This window comes from Microtus ochrogaster, chromosome 2 (genome assembly GCF_000317375.1).
Source record: "Microtus ochrogaster isolate Prairie Vole_2 chromosome 2, MicOch1.0, whole genome shotgun sequence".
NCBI lineage: Eukaryota > Metazoa > Chordata > Mammalia > Rodentia > Cricetidae > Microtus > Microtus ochrogaster.
The window spans coordinates 35,966,502-35,985,057 of NC_022010.1; the positions used below are offsets into that span (position 1 = coordinate 35,966,502).

At 42.0% G+C, this 18,556-nt stretch overlaps 1 protein-coding gene across 1 annotated transcript; it reads right to left on the reverse strand.

Annotated features, from left to right (window-relative positions):
- Positions 1-1,519: 1,519 nt before the first annotated feature.
- Cldn1 (claudin 1) lies at positions 1,520-17,600 on the reverse strand. The gene is made up of 4 exons (XM_005344775.2): positions 17,182-17,600; positions 8,635-8,799; positions 5,710-5,794; positions 1,520-4,076 (listed from the first exon to the last, which is right to left on the reverse strand). The coding sequence occupies exons 1-4, from the start codon at positions 17,402-17,404 to the stop codon at positions 3,914-3,916; spliced, it is 636 nt and encodes a 211-aa protein (XP_005344832.1). The 5' UTR covers positions 17,405-17,600; the 3' UTR covers positions 1,520-3,913.
- Between the last annotated feature and the right edge of the window lie 956 nt (positions 17,601-18,556).

Consider the following 18,556-nt stretch of genomic DNA (forward strand, 5'->3'; position numbering starts at 1 on the left):
TAGGGTGGCCTGCACCTTTCTGAATGGAGATGGAGATGGAGTGGAAGAGGGGCATAGAAGGGGGCAGGGGAAGGAAAAGATGGAGGGGAAACTGGTTAGTATATAAAATAAATGGAAAAAATTTAATTAAAAACTTACATAAATAAACAAATAAAAGAAATTTCCTAGACTATGCCTTTATACTCCTCTTCTATACACGTTCTTCTGTGGATGAACAGAAGGAATGGGTGTCATCTCCCAATATCTATGTCTTTATTTAAGAGAGGATCCCCATTTGGGAGAGATATATACTTTAGTGAGTGGAACAGCACAAATGTTTGAAAGACAGGCCAGGGTGAATATTGACGAGGACAAGGGATAGAAGCAGTCTAGGTAGTTCATGGCAGAGACACTGCAAGCAGCAGTTAGATTCTTGTTCTTGGTCTGGAGGTAGGAATGGTCTCTAGCCTATCTGGGTTGGAGGCCAGAGTAGCTGTGGTTTCTGACCTCGGTTCTTGTTATCTCTTTTCTTCTAAATGAGCTCCTCTCCCTAGAGGCTGCACGTGAGGGTGTGACAGAAACTACAGACCAGACACTCGTTCCTCCTGGTGAACAACTTTGGAAGTCAATTTTAACCCACTCATGACCTAAATGTTTTTAGGGTCTTGATTGTTGACCAGGGGACATTATACACTCTTGGAGGTCATTAAGGATGGATGTCATGGCTTTGTTGAGGCCAATTAAAGAAAAGTTATTTCTTTCTGGTCAAAAGACTGGAATCTGTCTCTGGCCCTGGGAGGAGACATGTCATTCTGATCTGTTCCAAAGATTAGAACATTACACACTATTGCTTCCTCCCTTCAGAGTTAATCTAAATGGGCCTAGCAGTTACCATGCCAAGAGACCACCCCTCAGGAAAGATGATTCAGCTAAAGGCATGCAATGGAGATGGGAAAAATAATTATCCCTTCAATGAACTCAAGTCCTTAGCCTTCTCTGTCACTCCTCCCCTATGCAGTAGTTTACAAAGTCTGCATCATAGAACACTGAAGTGGTCTGACCACTTTTCTGAGTCATTCTAGGACACTCTGGGACTTGTCACCTTTCTCTGAAGCCCCCATCCTTTTCTGCAATGAGGCTGCTTCTCTGCCATGTGGCTGCTTGCTGACCTCCATGGTAAACTGACCCTGTCTGATGGCCTTTAAAGGCTGGGCTTTCACCCTTTCTAACTCGCTCTTCCTGGCAACTGTTAAGATTTGTAGCTTGTCTGGTTAATTGTTCTTCTTTCAAATAAACAAGCAAGCAAGCAAGCAAGCAAACAAACAAACAAACATAATGTCCTTGCGCTTTCTTTTAAGTCTGTTTCTAAATTAGTTTACTAGTGAGACTAAGACCCCAAAGAGAGAGATCCCCAGTTTCCCTAGGACCATGACTTTTCCAGAAACACATAGTGAGTTGCAATCTATCTCGTGCATCCCAATCTTGCACACAGTCACAGTTTTGAAATATGTGATTAGAAGACAAGCCAGGAAACTTTGAATTTTCATTAAAAAACAATTTATTGAAAAAGAGTAATGCTTTGTACAAATTCCCACTGCAATCCTCAAATATCAATTGGTCTCTTTCCAGGTTTGGTAGCAGGGTATAAAAATATCCAAACTGGGTAAGTTCTAACATAAAACTTCTATGGGGTTGTTTTGGAATATAGAACTCTGTGTGGTTTGACAAGCGTTATTTGTATGCATTTACATTACCCGTCATTAGGAATCTTAATTGTGTTAAAAGATCTTTGTATGATTTCTTTTACACATGGAAATATGATAAAACTTAAAATAATTCAAGTCTACATGACTCCATCCTTTGTACAGCTTCCTCCGCCTGGTTTTACCATGAAGTGTTCTTACTCTCTCCCAGAACTGCTAGCTTCCATCCAACCTTCCAAGTCTCACTTCACCAAGAGCATCTCATCCCCCTTTGGTGTCTACACTGCCAGTTTCCTTCATTTCATTGGCTTAGTCGCAGACTGATAGAACAAAGATGTAATGGGGATGGGGCTCACACCTGTCATTTCAACAGCTGGGAAGCTGATGCCCAAGGGTCTTTGGGTGACACAGAGTTCTTGGCCAGCTTGGGCCACAGACCCAGACACTGTCTCAAACAACAAAGAGTTTTAGAGACTTAAAGATCAGTTTAACGCAGTGAAGTTTAGTAGCTCATCATTTGAGAGACTCATGAAGGAAAGAAACTCAATTCACAATTTTCTCTTTCCAGTTGTTTGAAGACTAACCACGAAACCAGTGAACTTAAATTTCTTAGCAAATACAGAGCCGCATGTTTCTCTTCATAAAACCGTGCCTGCATGTGTCCCCTCTCGAATCTTGTGACACAGGCACAGCAGGAGTCAATGAACCCGTTGTGCAGATGTAGCAATACATTTAGGGCAGCCAAGGGCCTTTGCCCGAGTCAGTCATTAAGCGATAGCACCGAGACTCAAATCCAGGTCTCCAAATGTCATCGTCAACACCCTTTCGATTACGCCATCCTGCTCTGCTGACGGGCCTTGCCTACAGATTAGGAGAGTAAGAGCGCTTGCCAAAGTGAAACAGCACCAAGAGGCCAGGCACAGCAGAAGGGGAGGAAGTAGACTCATGACAAAAAAAGAAAAAAAAACATACAGAGCAGTGTGATGGCGTGTGTGTAGATTTTCCTCAGTGACTTCGAAACTGCTAATTGAGCAAGGAAAAACACTACTTAAGCATATTTCATGTTCAAAGAATGAGAGTCATATCAGCTAATTAATACTCGCATTACCTCTACCAGCTGGTTAAGTGTAATTATCCCAATTTGGCAGATGGGAAAAGAGGTATAAAGACTGTAAATTGCTCACAGTTATGGAGAGGAGTGCATATCTGTCACCGTATTATCGCTCTTGCAAGTCAAGCACTTTGCGCAGATCAACAGACCACACCTCTCAGAGACAAGCTAAACCACATGATAATTATATGTGAGAAACCAAGATAGCCGAGAAGGGCAGAAGAAGAACAGAGTTTGCAGGATCTGGAAGGGAGAATAAGTACCTGAAAAGGCAATCAATAAAACTGTTTCAACAGCACAGTTCGCAGTACGGGCCACTCAGTGAAACAAATATTTTCAAAGCAAACAAGACAGCTCTAGACCAAAGTGCAAGGCCAGTGAGGGAAGATTAGCAGGAAAACAGCATCTGTCCAGATCTGCTCCCACAGCCCAGACACGGAAGCCCTAAGTACGTATTTTAAGTTTCAAGTGTGGGCTGTGAAATTCGCTACTAGATTTGGGAGCTTTAATCAAATCTCCAAGTACCAGGCAGGAAAAGCAATCATTGTTAGAGCTTTACAAAAATTAAATATGTTGTTGCAAAGAATACACATGGGAACATGGGAAAAGGAAGTCAGATTAGACAAGAAGTTTGGTCTTATGCAAAGATACTAACTGCTGATCAAAGGGGAGATATTTGACTGATCACATATGTTCACAGAGAACAAGGAAAATGCATCAGTAGGCTTATTTAGTCAATATGAAATTGTATATACTCTAGAGTCATTTTCAGTATGCTGGTACCGGTATAAGGAAAATAAGAGGTTTTTAACTGTCTATTTTTAATAGAAAATATGTATATATACATATTTATACACACTAAAGGAGCACCCTTCCCCATTTGAGTGGGATCACTCAGTGGGAAGCAGCAGTTCAAATGCAAAAGGCTTCCTTCCTGGACTCAGGAAAGATGGTAAGGCACAGCCAAGCCCCTCATAGCCACTGGGATGTAAAAATATGCTTCCTTTTTTTATGCCACAGTTCACATAACCATAGTCAACAGTTTAGGGCCTCAATGTCAATGTTAGTTTCAATGTCCATTTTGTATTTGTTCCGACAGGATCTCTTTCCTTTGCCTCTGTCAGACGTAGTCTTTCCCACTAGAAGGTGTCGGCTTGGGATAAGGCCGTGGTGTTGGGTAAGAGGTTGTTTTCCGGGGACAGGAGCATGAAAGTAGGGCACCTCCCAGGAGGCAAAGAGAGGCAGCAGCCCAGCCAGTGAAGAGGGCCTGGCCAAATTCATACCTGAAAGAAAAAACAGCATCATGTTGCTGTGAGGACCATTGGCAAGAGAAGAAATTCAATAGCAAATGAATATATGTGTGTGTATATATACCCATGATCCCCCAGGAGCTGTTGTTTGCGAGCACATCCATGAAATAATGTTTACACTGTAATTATCAATAATTTGCAGCAGCACGTCAGTAATACGCCATGCAATGTACCAGTTTAATTACACAAATATTTCCAAAGACCTTTCCAAGAAAAAGAGGCTTTGAAAGGATGTTTAGACACTTGAGAAGTGAAGCCACAGTCCTAGGTTATCGCTTACAAAGTCAACTATTCTCAAATAGTAATCATTTCTGTAACACAAGTGCTTAGTGATCTGAAAACCTAGTTAAAATAAAACATAAAATGTATATTTTGAAAGAAAGACATCTGAATATTCCATGGCTGATTTCAGATTGAACAAGGCCAGGTGGACACATTAGTCCATATTCTTGGGGTGAGGAGGCTGCTGCTAACTGTGGATATCACACAGAGAAAAGGCTTGGATGTAGACGGTACAGGACTTGGGTCCTGATGCAAGCCCCACTCTGCAGCTCTGGACCAGCAGTTTTACATCTTGCCCATGGTTTCTCCCCTCGAAGCTGATTGTTTCCCTTGCTTCCCTGGAGGGTGTTCAGAGTAATGTGTCGTCATAGGATAACAAGTGTACAGAGCCCAACAATTTATAAAATGCTTTCTCGTGCACTCCTAACATTACTACTCTGCTGAAAAGGTGGCCCATTGACCTCCAGCAGTTTCTGTCCTACATCATAAATCTTACAGGATGGGCTAGGCTCCAAGAGCTGATGTATTCCAGCTTATGTTCTTCTGCCTGTGGGTGACTGCATGAAAAGACACACATTTATCTCTGCAAACACTGGGATTTTTCATTTGCTCGCCCTAGCTCTCACAAACAGTAATTACACCTTGACATTCTAGCTTTGAATGTAGTTATTAAGCTTTATGGATGGCAAGGCAGTGAGACAATAAGCCTTGTCCCCGATCAAAGAGCATTGTTACCCGAGAGCCAAGACTCAGGGCCTGAACTTGAAAAACTCGAACTATTAAGAAAGGTGACCCTTGTAAAGTCAACTTTATAGTAGCAACGGAACACACAATTTTAAAGTAGCATCGGAACGTACTGAAAAAATACAACATGGTTTCATGTGAAAACTACCGGGAATGAAGCATTATTTGTTAACCACTATGATGGTTTTATTTTGTCAATAAATTATGAACCTGCTTATTAGTTCCAAGTGATCATAGATATCAGAAACATAATATGCTTCAAGAAGAACATGTCCAACACGTTGCCATTTTTGTTCATAATTTGGGAAAGAAAAAACATGTGATATATTATTGGCTAGAATCCAGCTTAGAACATTTCTTCTTTGAAGTGTGCTTTGTCATTAGTCCTGGCTGTTCAAGCCATTATCCAATTCATTTGAACACGGCTCACAGGTCATTCAAATTGTTTGGAAGTTTGACATAAATTTCCCCATAATTCTTGAAAGTGAGTCTGAGAAACTAAGGAACTGGTGGGAGTCTGCTGAAGACAAAAAGGGCTGACTTTCAGAGAACGAACTTTTTTACACATGACTAGCCTTACCTGGCATTGACAGGGGTCATGGGGTCATAGAACTCCTGAACAATTCTGTTTCCATACCATGCTGTGGCCACTAAAGTTGCCAGACCTACGGAAATTCAAACCAAAGTCATTAATCACTACGGGACGCTGAGCACAAAAACACAGACTATTAAACCTAATTGTATTCTACCAGAAATGAACATCGAGAGTGCTGACATTTTATTTTATTGTTATGGAAATCAATTTGACTTAGATATGATTTATTCCAACTGTTCTGCAAAGAATTACAAAGAAATTAGGTGGAAGTTGGGCCTAGATTATGCTACTTATGACATTTATGTATAGTTCAAGATCACGGGCACAAATACCGTTCCTTAGGAACAACTTGACTGGTTCACCTTCTTCAAAACCCCTGACAAAGGTTCTTCAGTCCTGCAGTTCAGTGTATGAAACTACCTTTGAACGACAATGTTCGTTACTATTAGCAGAGAATTGCTTACAGGAAGGTAAGATGAAAATCATGCTGCATTCTTCTTGACAAATCCAAAATCCATTTTTAGATTTTGATCCAGCAGCAAACCCTGAGATAACTATCACAGGAAGTAGAACCTTTTTCAGAATGGGCTAGAGCATCCAGACTCTTCCTACCCCAGGTTTAAGGCAATATCTAATATTGGAATCATCTGGTGAGGTGACACCCTTGATTGCTTTATATAACTAAACTTAATTGTTCATGACATTTTGTAATCAATAATGGAAGGAAGTGATTGGGTAATGTCGCTCATTCCAGTGATGATATGATGTCTAAATTGTAAAGTTCATTTTCATCTAAAGAGATATTCATCAAAAGACACAAACTTTCAAGTAGAAAATAAGAAAAAGTTTGAGAGATTTCTTTTATGATATAGGAACTACATGGTTCTTAAAAATGCTAGAGGGTAACCAGGTGGTGCACCAGGGAGGCAGAGACAGGTGGCTCTTTGTGAGTTCAAACCAGCCTGGGATACAGAGTTAGTTCTAGGACAGGCAGGATTGCACGACAGAGAAACCCTGTCTTGAAAACAAACAGGAAGGAGAAGGAGGAGAAGAAGGGGAGGGAGGAGAAGGAGAAGGAAGGAGAAGAAAAAAGGGAAGGGGGAGAGGGAGGAAAAGGAAGAAGAAAAAGGAGAAGGAGGAGGAGGTGGAGAAGAAGAAAAAAGAAGAAGAAGAAGAAGAAGAAGAAGAAGAAGAAGAAGAAGAAGAAGAAGAAGAAGAAGAAGAAGAAGAAGAGGAGGAGGAGGAAGAAAATGTTACAGTGGTTGAAAAGTGCCATTCCCAAAGAAATAACATCTGAGACAAAACATACAGGCAGCTTAATTTATTCACTGTAGAACATATATACACTTCCAAGTACCATGCTTCATATAATAACTGCACATAAAACTGTCAAATCTAATACTAATTTTAAAAGAAAATAGGTAGCTTCTTTTTATAGTATTTGATGGCACATAAGATCATTCTGTCTGTCTGTGCAAACTGCTCAGACACATGCTTTTGAACTAGACACCTGGACTTCTGAGGCGACTCTATATTGCTCTGGGAATCATGCATGTCTGTGGTATGTATGGGAATCATGGGGATAGGTGTGGTACTATATGCTGGGCATCTGGTCATTTTAATCACATCTTTAGGGAAGTTACACTTGGCCTTCATTACTGGATAAATCCACAAACTATGCTGGATCAAAAGCCCCCTCTGGTCTTCCACCAACAAGAGAAATAAAGAGATAATATCTAAGTCTCATTTTTAGTACTTATATCACCTATATAATTAATTATTACATACACCCAAAACATGGGATCTATACAGTAGCCTATTGTTCCATCTATGTATTATATACTGTCTACATACGAAATTAACCAACAGCATATCTGTAATATAATATCTACCATATTTAAAATATCCTTAAAAAGTTCCAAAATGGTATTTAGCATTTATATTTCTCTGTTCCTCAAACATATAACCTGTCAATCAAGATATGAATAAAGCAGAAAACGCTGCTTGTTTTCCATGTGACACATAACCTATTTTGTCATCAGTTTTCATACCTGTTTCTGTAGTTTTCTTCCTTGGTTCAGCTAACCCTACACCCTAACTTGTCATTATTCCACCCGCTGCACCCCACTTGGCCTGTCTTCTCTCTGATCCATGGGTATCTCCTGTTTACTGTGGATTCAGCTCTGCTTATCTGCAAGGTTACCTTTATCTTCCTCTACTATCTCCAATCCCATCTTTCCCAGTCTAGTATCTTTAGCATATTATCCATATTTTCTCAGTCTTCCCTGTGTTCTGAACCTAGATAGCTAGATATACTGAAACACATTATTAATATTTTCTGAAGTTCTTTATAATATGGTGTGTGTGTGTGTATGTGTGTGTGTGTCAGTGTGTGTGTGTGTGTCAGTGTGTGTGTGTGTGTGTATGTGTGTGTGTGTGTTTGAGACAAGGTCTTATGCAGCTGAGGCTGGCCTTGAACTTTACACTCCTCTGCACACGACACTCTCCTGCTGAGATCATAAGCACCGCCATGTTCCACAACTATAGCTACCAAATAGCACATTCCGAATCACAAAAAAAATGGGTCCAGACTCTTTTGCTAAGTTTTAAACATCTTTCTGAATCTAAAGAGATGGGGCCTAAGAAACAAATGGGCACCCGAGTCCTTCACGGTTGTATGTGATGAAAGTGCCCACAAGTTAAATTTTCATGTGATTCTTCCTGAGAACATGAAAGCCAACAGTCTGGCTGTAAGGCCCTGAAATTATCTGTATTTTACAAATGGTAAGCTACGTTACAACTTTCCAAGTACAAGGAATCTGACATAAACTAAGAAACTAAACCCCAGAAACTAGATTTAAAAGCACTCGTGCGAAAACTAGGTAAGAGAGAAGGAGGGGCTGCTCTTACCGGAAATGAGGAAGATCACGCCCCCAATGACAGCCATCCACATCTTCTGCACCTCGTCGTCCTCCAGACACTTCATGCACTTCATGCCGACGGTGGACACGAAGATGGCGATCAGCCCCAGCAGGATGCCGATTACCATCAAGGCACGGGTCGCCTGCAAAGTACCTGAGAGGGAACATTTTGGACATGTAAAAATCCTGCCTAGAGCAGCGCAAGAGAGGCGGGAGATGAAATCTATCCCCGTGTTCTTCAGGAGGGAGAGAAGTGAACAAGGAGTCTGAAGGACACGAAGATGTAGTGATATTTCTGCGGTACCCACCAGAATTGTCACTAGGCAGATGAACAGAGTCTGGAGGTAGCTAGGACTTCAGTTATTCAACTCAGAATCAATCGGAAAAACAACAACAACAACAGACTAATGACTCAATTGAATCGGTCTCACTCAACTGAATACGTAATCATTACTACCTGAGTACTTAGATTCTGAACTAACATTTATATATTTTATCCTTTATGGTCACCATTCATACTTAAATGGCTTAAAATACATATTTAGTACTAGTCACTTGTTTTAGGGTTTCAGACAAAAAACAAAAAACAAAAAAAAAAAAAAAAAACCCAAGTGAATCTGGATGATAAATGAGATGGTCATGGCTAGATAGCATTTTATCCCTAGTTATCAGAAGTTGAGAGTGGGGAAGGATACAGCTTTCTAGAACATTAATGCTAAGGCAATCTTTAAGAAGGTAACTTGGAGCAGAGCAGTAAATTCATAGGAAATGACTACGAAATCTCGTGTTATAATGTCAAAGATAATAATCCCAACTTGTATTTCTCAGGTTTCCACCAATTATCTAAAGTCTCCATTCTTATCATTGCTGTGTTGTGTTATCACCAAAGACAGAATCAGGTTTCAGAGACTGAGCCAGAGTGTTTCCTAAAGAAAAAGGCAGCATTATGGTATATAAATATAGGATCTCTCTCTCTCTCTCTCTCTCTCTCTCTCTCTCTCTCTCTCTCTCTCTCTCTCTTTCTCTCTATCTGTGTGTGTGTGTATGTGTGTGTATTTGTGTGTGGTTACACTGGTTATAAGATTTTTAAACTACAGTTTTATTTCCTTTTTCAACTGAACATCATTGTCTAACATACAGCCTTAATATGTGAACTGGAAGGTTGTATGTGGAGATATTCACATTGCAGGAAACCTTGGATCTTGGAAAAACTACCTAATATTCTTTAGGACCATGTCTGTATTTTATGATATATAAGGGACAACATCTCTACACAGTGAGTTAGAACGGTTTGCTCCTTGCTGGTCTTCAGGGGTGACTATGATAATGACAGTCCTAATATTTAATACACAGCCTTAGTCATCACATGTTCAAGACTGAGCAGTTAGGTTACCAATTTTAATTTAAAACAAACACCTCTGAAACACTATGGCATTTTCACTTATACCCACTTCTATCCTTGTTATCACAATCAATAGCAGAAACACACTAATTTCTTTCTAAATAGGATCAATTGCATTTTCACAGAATTTCAAGGATATTTGAAAGCAAGTTTTACTCCTTCATCAAAATACTAAACAGTACACTCTCTGCCCCTTATGCCATATTCATCTGCTTATAAGTATGCGCTAAGGACATAAGCACAACTCTCTTGTACTCTTCACGGAGTTCCAGGGTGACAAAGGAACTATGGGAACAAAGCCACGTTCCATGCCCATGGCTCTACTAGGAACTGAAGCTGTTCATATGACCATTAGAAAACTTTCCTTGGACTCACAAACCATGTTGTCATACGAAGAGGAAAGTCCCAAGGACTCCCAGTTAAGGTGTTCACTTCCTTCTGATTTATTAACAGTGGTTACAAGGGCAGTTGGTACGTATTAGGAAAAATGAAAAGCAAGATAATTACATTCTTATAAAGCACAGATTTCAGATTTGGTTCCGGCTCAGAAGAAGAGCATTTTGGGAAGGTGCAGTAGTCAATACAGGGGTCTATGTGCCTGAAGGAGAGGGTGACTACCCCTGCCAGTTTGCCCACAATACTCCATATTTTAAATGAAAAGTCCAGAAATCTGAGAAGGCACCAGATCCTGAGTAAATCAGGACAACTTCTGATTCTGCTGATAAATGATAAATGTTGGGAAGTGCAATGATGTTTATCAAAGTTGGCAAAAGGAACACACATGTGTGTATGTATATATGTATGAATATATATATCATATATATGAAGACATACACACATATACATCATACACATATACAGAGTTTTGTAGGCCACTTTCATGAGTTCAGAGCCTATCCTAAATGTAGCAAAAAGTCATTGGAGGATCCTAATGCGGAGTGGCTTGACTCTTACCCTTAGTGAAGAAACAGTATAATTAAAAAACGCTAATGTTATGGTAGCCATTCACAGATATATATGACCTTCTCTGTCTCAGACACCTCCTCAAAACTAATTTCTTGATCAATTCTCTATGGATGACTGCTGTGGGTGTCTTTCGTCTCTCTGGAAGTAGTCCTTGTCACACAGCTGCCATCCAGACTTAGTTCATATAATAGTCATTCAATCCAGGCATGAAGCCAAAGCACAGGCCACCAGCCCCAGAGATCTGAGCACTGGGCACAAGACATCCTTCGGGAGGAGCCTCCTGCACAGCAGACTCAAGAATCAAATTTATGAAACATTTGGCCTTCTACTCAAGGAGCACCCAGGTATAGCCTATGGACATGCCATCTTCCCATCATCAAGTATTCCCTAATGGTTTATCTTTACATTAGCAGGAAGGCATCTGTGCGTCATGCTATTGTTTTATTTACTACTTTTGCAAAGTTAAGTAGAAATGACAGGTATTCTATCCTGTGCTAGCTAACAACCCTACATTACTTCCTTTTCTTTTTTATTTATTTATTTTTTTTGGTTTTTCGAGACAGGGTTTCTCTGTGGCTTTGGAGCCTGTCCTGGAACTAGCTCTGTAGACCAGGCTGGTCTTGAACTCACAGAGATCTGCCTACCTCTGCCTCCCGAGTGCTGGGATTAAAGGCATGCACCACCATCGCCCGGCTCTACTTCCTTTTCTTAAAGAACAGTGTCCAACACATACATGCAGTCAATGGTCAATATCATTTGTAACTACAAAACCATAGAGATGAGGGACCCTGTTTTCATTTTAAAACCACAATAAAGCTGTATCGAATAAGAATATTGTTTTGCAAAGAAACATTTTCCATTTACACCTGTAAGCCATAGGGTTATGAATTATCTTCCGTTTAATATTAGACTGGTACCAAATGGGGACATTGGATAATTCCATGAGCAGAAAGTAGGAAAATAATACAAGTGTTCTCCCACATCACAAACAATGCTGGAAAACTGTCACAGCATGGAAATTTACAAGACGGGCACCTGTAATGATGGATTACAAGTCAGACAAAGAAACTGTTGTTCTAAGGTTGTGACCATTTTCCGTAGAGATCCATTCTAAACTGGAGTTTTCTGCCGGACTAGGCAAATACTTTCAGTGAAGGTCTTGTGCAGAGTCAGAGCCTTAAACTGTGTCAGTGTGGACCGCTGCTAGACAGCGGCATTTGGATGGCTTCTATCTGAACTGCCGCTTACACCTCCTGACGGGTCACATGCATCATTCAGTCTGTTCTCCGTGTGCTTGGACTAGAAGGATACCTTTGCTCTTCAAAGCTGGTGATAATGTGATATAGAAAGCACACACTTATGTCAAGCTAAATAGTCAAAATCATACTTATTTAGCAGACACCTCCTTGGAGGTTCCAGGGATGCTAAAGTTTTGGTATGCACAGCTAGGCTTAAGTTAGGCTACAGAATTGCTAGAAATTCATGCAGAGAAAAAAACCTGCACTTTTCCTTTCACTTGATATAGTTTTAAAGTTCTGTATTCGATGAACTCTTGTTACGGTGCTTCTCTTTCTTTCTGATCGGGACGGCAGATCATGGAAGTTAGTGAAGAATTAGTGCTCCAGAATAATATTTGGTGCAGAAATACATCCATATACTATTGCACTATGCCTAATAGAACTTGCGTGTCTTTCTTCGACCTTGTAATTTGTAGCTAGCTCTATAACATTTTAGTTGAAGTTATGTGTGGAGAAGCTGGCTTGCAAATACTGGAAAAGCTACCCTATTGTTTCCGAGCATTCTTCAGCAGCAAACAGGAAGGCAGCCTTCTAATTACACTCAGCCAGATTGAAAATCTGCAGCTTAAAGACCCCCTAAGGAGTTCTCAGCGCTCTCAACCAGAAAGTATAATTAAAAAAATACTTACAAAGATCTCTACTTATAAGACAAGAAATGAGTTAGACACTACCTTTCTGCTACAGTTATTTTAATCAAAGTTTGCAAAGACAAGCTTAAACAGGCAGGATACTTTTTCACCCCCTGAACTTTAAAGACATGCTCTCCAAGCAGTAGAATCCCTGTAAATACTTGGCACTGGGCGTACTCTGCTCTATACCCCTATTACCATTCCTACCCTATGTTCTATATATCATGAGCATCCAGATTTTCATGGTATTTCTGCCCTCACACAGTCCTAATAAGTCTCGGGGATCAAATAACTGCCCGCTGTGTGCCTGAAGCACAAACACCTCTTTCACAACTATATGAGCTTATGCCGACAATCAGAGCACACTGCTGTGGACTTGTTGATTATTATGGCTTTTACTTTTACCAGTGTTCAAAGTTTCACAAGTGCCTTCGCTGTTCAATTTCTGTTTTGCAGGTGCCTGAGCTGGTGGGCTAAGTGATGTCAGCACATGAGTTCCATCAGTTTTCCAAGTGTTCCTGGAGGATGAGGGCTTGACACCTCTCAGAGAATACTGAGAAGTTTTGTTTTCTCTCTCTCTCTCTCTCTCTCTCTCTCTCTCTCTCTCTCTCTCTCTCTCTCTCTCTAAAAATCCCTATTTTTAAATGCCTCATTATTAAATGTATGCCCTGTATTACCATTTTCATGGCCACAATCTTTTTTATTAAAATATAATTACATAATTTTCCCACTTCCCTTTTCTATTCTCTCCAACCTCTCCCACTCATTCCCCGCCTCAAATAACTTTTTCCATGACACTTGGAATTATCACCCCAATCTAGAAAACCTGTGCTATGCCACTTGCTCTTTCTCCTTCAGTCACTGAAGTTAGTAACAAAGAAAACTGACACTGGCCCGAGCCTTTGCCACATTCCTACAAGTGAAAACAGGGCCAGGCTCAGGTTGGCTGAGCAGATGAGTGGGCCTTTGATTCCTTCCTCTGTTCCTCCTACGCTGCCCTATTTTCCAAGTGTTGCGTTCGCCCTTAGTCTAGGAAGATCAAGTAGCTCTCCCTGGATAGTGTAAGCTGGAACTCAATTTGAGTCTTTTCGTTTTGAGTCTTGGCTCTGCACACCCGTGGCTTTTTTGTATGTTCATGATTTAGCAACATAAAGGAGTCTGGAGAATCCCGAGTGGCTGCTGTCCTCTCCGCCTGTGCCGCACAGGCATCCAAGCCAGTGATTTTGCTCCCCTGATTGAGCCTGACATCATGGGAGTGCTGGGAAACCTCAAGGCAGCCAATACTCATTAAACACACCTACACACATGTGGATTCATGCCGAGCAAGTCCAACAGGCCAGGGTAGCTTATAAACAAATTACAGAAGTCCGGGGCCAGGTGAGACTTAAAGAGAGTCTAGCATAACCTCCCATTTGTCTGGTGCTTGGATCTTCACAGCAGCATTCCTACAAAAATGCTTACTTCTTCTCCGCTTTGATACCTCCCAACATGCAGCCTCCCGGGAAAGCCCTGTCTTTGGACAGCGCTGCCTATTAAAGTGAAGCAAGCAGAAGCAATTAGCTAAGCAGGCAACTGGCTTCCCACAATGTTGGAAATTAAACCCAAACCAAGAGAGATGTGTGAAGTAGACAAAGAAAAGTCTACTAGAACTGCACCTGGCCCTCTCTTTTGTAGGTCTAAATTTCAGCTACAAGGGTCATCTCCCTAGATAGATAGCACATGCAGGGGTATAGAAATGGTCTTGGCTGTTATAGATCATAACTCACAGTGTAACAGCTATTTCTCCAAGAAATTTATTATTTACATATTCAGAAGCTGTTTGGCCAAAGCTACATACAAAATGGCCTCTTTCTGCTGTATACAGTGACTCTCTATGGGGTGTAATAATACGACACTTCCTGCATACATTGTGTAAAGGTCATGTGGTTTTCACAACTGATACCAGATATAATAGAAGCAGCAGCCTGGAATGTCTGGTTACAAAACCCTGACACCCTCTATCTTGACCCTTAGTTTGGGTGGGCTCTGCTGTCAGAACTTGAAAGTATAATTTTGGGAACCCCATCACCCTACCTCTCACCTCAAAGCATCCCGTGAGAGGTAACCTTCACGAGGCACACACAGAATAAACCCTTTCATCTCTAGGCGTCAGGGAACTACACCAAAACCAGCCAGTGAATCACCAAGCAGATCTCTTCATCGGGTGGGCGTGAGCACCACAGCTCAGGTGGAGAAACAGAGACAAGTTTTCTGGGCCTGGTCCAAAGGCACCCTAGTGAATCACTGCTCAGCTGGGAGACAAGATGTGAGTCAAGACTCACGCTTCTGGGAATTGGTTTGGGGAGAGAGGCTGTGGGGCTCCATCTTGAATAAACTATGGTTTCAACCAAAACAGGCAATAGAAGTTATTCTCCAGTAAAACAAACCAACAGACAGTTTCTGAAAATGCTTGTCATGGAAGGCTCTTCTGTGCTTTTGTCCTGGTTTTAAGAAACATAATAACTATATAAGCAAGGAATAAATTCGAATGAAACATTTCATATAGTATTCTGGGTAGGGATGAGCTGAGGATTTGCTACATGAGACCATTATTCTAACCAGTCATGTGAAGAAGTTCAACCTGGCCAGGCGGTGGTGGCACACGCCTTTAATCCCAGCACTGGGGAGGCAGAGGCAGGCGGATCTCTGTGAGTTCGAGACCAGCCTGGTCTACAAAGCTAGTTCCAGGACAGGCTCCAAAGCCACAGGGAAACCCTGTCTCGAAAAACCAAAAAAAAAAAAGTTCAACCTGATAAAATGGAGAATTTGCATTAGAAGAACAAATTGATTGGAAGGGCAGCTCTCTAAACCTGTCCAGAACACATTCCTCCTGCCTGCCCCATGGTACAGTTCTGAAAGTGCCTGACATCATGTCCTTAAATGCCTTTCTCTTTCCATCAGTATGTTCATTATTTCTTAGTTACTAACAGCCTGACTGTACCCAGGAGGATAATAAGCAATGCATCCTTACCAAACTTATAGATTACTTTTGATATAGGAGTGCAGATGAGAAGACACACCACACTGGCTGACTAAATTCTGTAGGTAGTCAGGGTGTCAAGCTGGGATAGATGAAGAGCTGCACCCCGTGGGATGGGATTTGGACAATGCCAGCACACTGTTTACCCAGCGTTCACAGAGGACTGCAGGATAATGTTGTTTTGGCAAAGGTTGGGGGAAGACTGGTCTTCTTCCAGTGAGTTAAAGGACAGGACAGACTCACAGAACACAACCAGTGTGATTTCTCCAGGAGGAGCAAACGGCCACAAATGGTATTATGGAGGTGAGAATTTAATGGTTTTCTGATAAAGCACTCATTTCTTTTTAAAATCTTAACATGAAAGTGAAGACGTTTTATCATCTGTTTCCCCAGGACGTATCAAAATGTATCTGTCTCCACATGCCTTTCTCCATATATGAGGAGTGATCCTCCATTATATGGAGATTCCCTTGAGGAAAGGAAATCATGAAAAGACCTCTTCTTCTTCCCAGTTGGTATCTGCTCCTGTCAGTGGCACCCACTAGGCTTCTGTGCCTTCGCTCTTCTCGTACTGACCAGGTTATTCAGAAGTCTTCTCTTCTGTGACCCACTCCCCCACACGCCACCAGCCTTCCCTGTCTAAACTTATACTGTACATGCCGCCTCTTCTTCATAGACCCTAGGTTGGAAGACCAACATTTGAGGAGCTCTCAGGAGGAAAAACCCAAAGACACATAGATTTAAACTTAGCTGTGCATAGGAAACACCATGAGACAAGACTCAGAAAGTTCCTTATTTGATATTTCCAAATAGTCTACTTAACTTTGAAAGTTTGAACCCTACCCAACCTGTACCGTTTTCTTTCCCAAATCCTATCAGAATGTGTAGAACAGGCCCAAGAGTTCAAATTCCACTGTGACCTTCATCTCCCATTCTCCACCCACGCTGATTGGAATTTGAGGCCGAATCACACCCAGAAGGGCAGAAGGTGCCAAACAGGGACTTAGAGGCAAATCTAGGGCTTTGACCTGAGGCTCAGGTTCTCTTTGCTTTCTCACGACAGAGCACATGCTCAGAAGCCTTGACCAACTTAAGAGAAGGTAACCCTGGGTAATTACAGGACAGCTCCAGGATGAACGATGCTACTATTCAGAACCGGGGGCTTTGGGAGCAAAGGATAGGGGAAGATTGTGAGGGGTGGGAGAGTGAGGGGTGCACTCACTGTTCAGATTCAGCAAGGAGTCGAAGACTTTGCACTGTATCTGTCCGGTGCTTTGCGAAACGCAGGACATCCACAGTCCCTCGTAGATGGCCTGAGCCGTCACAATGTTGTCCCCAGCGTAGGAGTAAATCTTCCACTGGGGTAGGGCAGTGCTGACGATGGAGCCAATCCATCCCAGCGAAGCCAGGATGAAGCCCAACAGCTGCAGCCCCGCATTGGCCATGGCTCCGTCCAAGGCTCGCGCGGGTTCAGTGGCAGGTGCAGAAGGCGGAGTTTGCAAGGTGCGCCCCTCGGCTCCCGAAGGTGGCGGGGTCTCGGCGAACAAGTTACTGCTAGGACCCCTGCTCTCTGTGTGGCGGAGGGCGAGGCTCCTGGCTTCTGATCCGGGTCAGCCGCGGAGTCTGAAAGCGAGAAGTGGCAGAGTTCTCAGAGATGCCGAACCGCCCGGCGCTGCAATTTAAAGCAGCTCCGCCCCTCCCGGCATGCAGCTCCCCCTGGCGGTTTCATGGCTGAGTCCCCACGAGGAACGCTGAGTCCTCCCCAGGCCACCTCTCCCGTGGTGGGGGATGTCCCAGGCGACTTGAGGACAACTTGAAGATAATCAGGCATCCCTACCCGTCCCGGTTCATTTCTCTCCTAGCTCTTGATAGGCCTTTCTTCATTTCACTCCATAGCTAGCAAAAAAGTTTATCGTGTCTGTACAAATACTGAAAAAAAATGCATAAAGATGAAAACTGAAGAGAGCCAAAAATCGGTTTTCATTTTTAATATCTTCTCAGTGTGCTATTCAGGAACACCTCTAACTCGGAGCTCCCCTACTCCGAACCCCCGCACCTTTCCTCTTGTTTGATTATCTTCTTTATTCTTTGGAGACTCTCTCTTCCCTTCTGCTCGTCAAGATCATTCCATTAGATTTCTCCCATTTCTCCCAGAGGCCTCGGGGATCTCGACACTTTATAAATCAGGGAAATGCTACCCAGAGAGTGTCACAAGGCAACTTTCTAGCTTATTCAGGACTTAGTTCCCAGTTCTGTGCACTTCCCACTACATACATACATACTCAGTTGAAGGATATATATATAACATATATATATATATATATATAATATATATATATATATATATTGAGTGTTTATCTTCCTTTTGAAAATACTGTCCACTCTTCTCTCACCCAACACACACACACACACACACACACACACACACACACACCCCTCTTTTCCTTAAAGCATTTTGCTTAGCATAGCAACTTCTTATCTGAGGTGTCTGGCTAGGGACAAGTTATCAGATGGATTTCAGCAAATTTACCCAAATAGTCTCTCCCAGGTGAAGGAGGAAGCAGGGCCTGGGCTCTGCTTCCAGACCTGGCAGCAAG

Bases quoted from the DNA above. Each gene is read 5' to 3' on its own strand.
- Cldn1 (XM_005344775.2), bottom strand. From the start codon at position 17,404: ATGGCCAATGCGGGGCTGCAGCTGTTGGGCTTCATCCTGGCTTCGCTG. The intron at 8,800-17,181 runs GTGAGTGCACCC...GTTCCCTCTCAG, and splicing joins CTCCTTGCTGAATCTGAACA to GTACTTTGCAGGCGACCCGT. The intron at 5,795-8,634 runs GTAAGAGCAGCC...GAATTTCCGTAG, and splicing joins CGTGATCTTCCTCATTTCCG to GTCTGGCAACTTTAGTGGCC.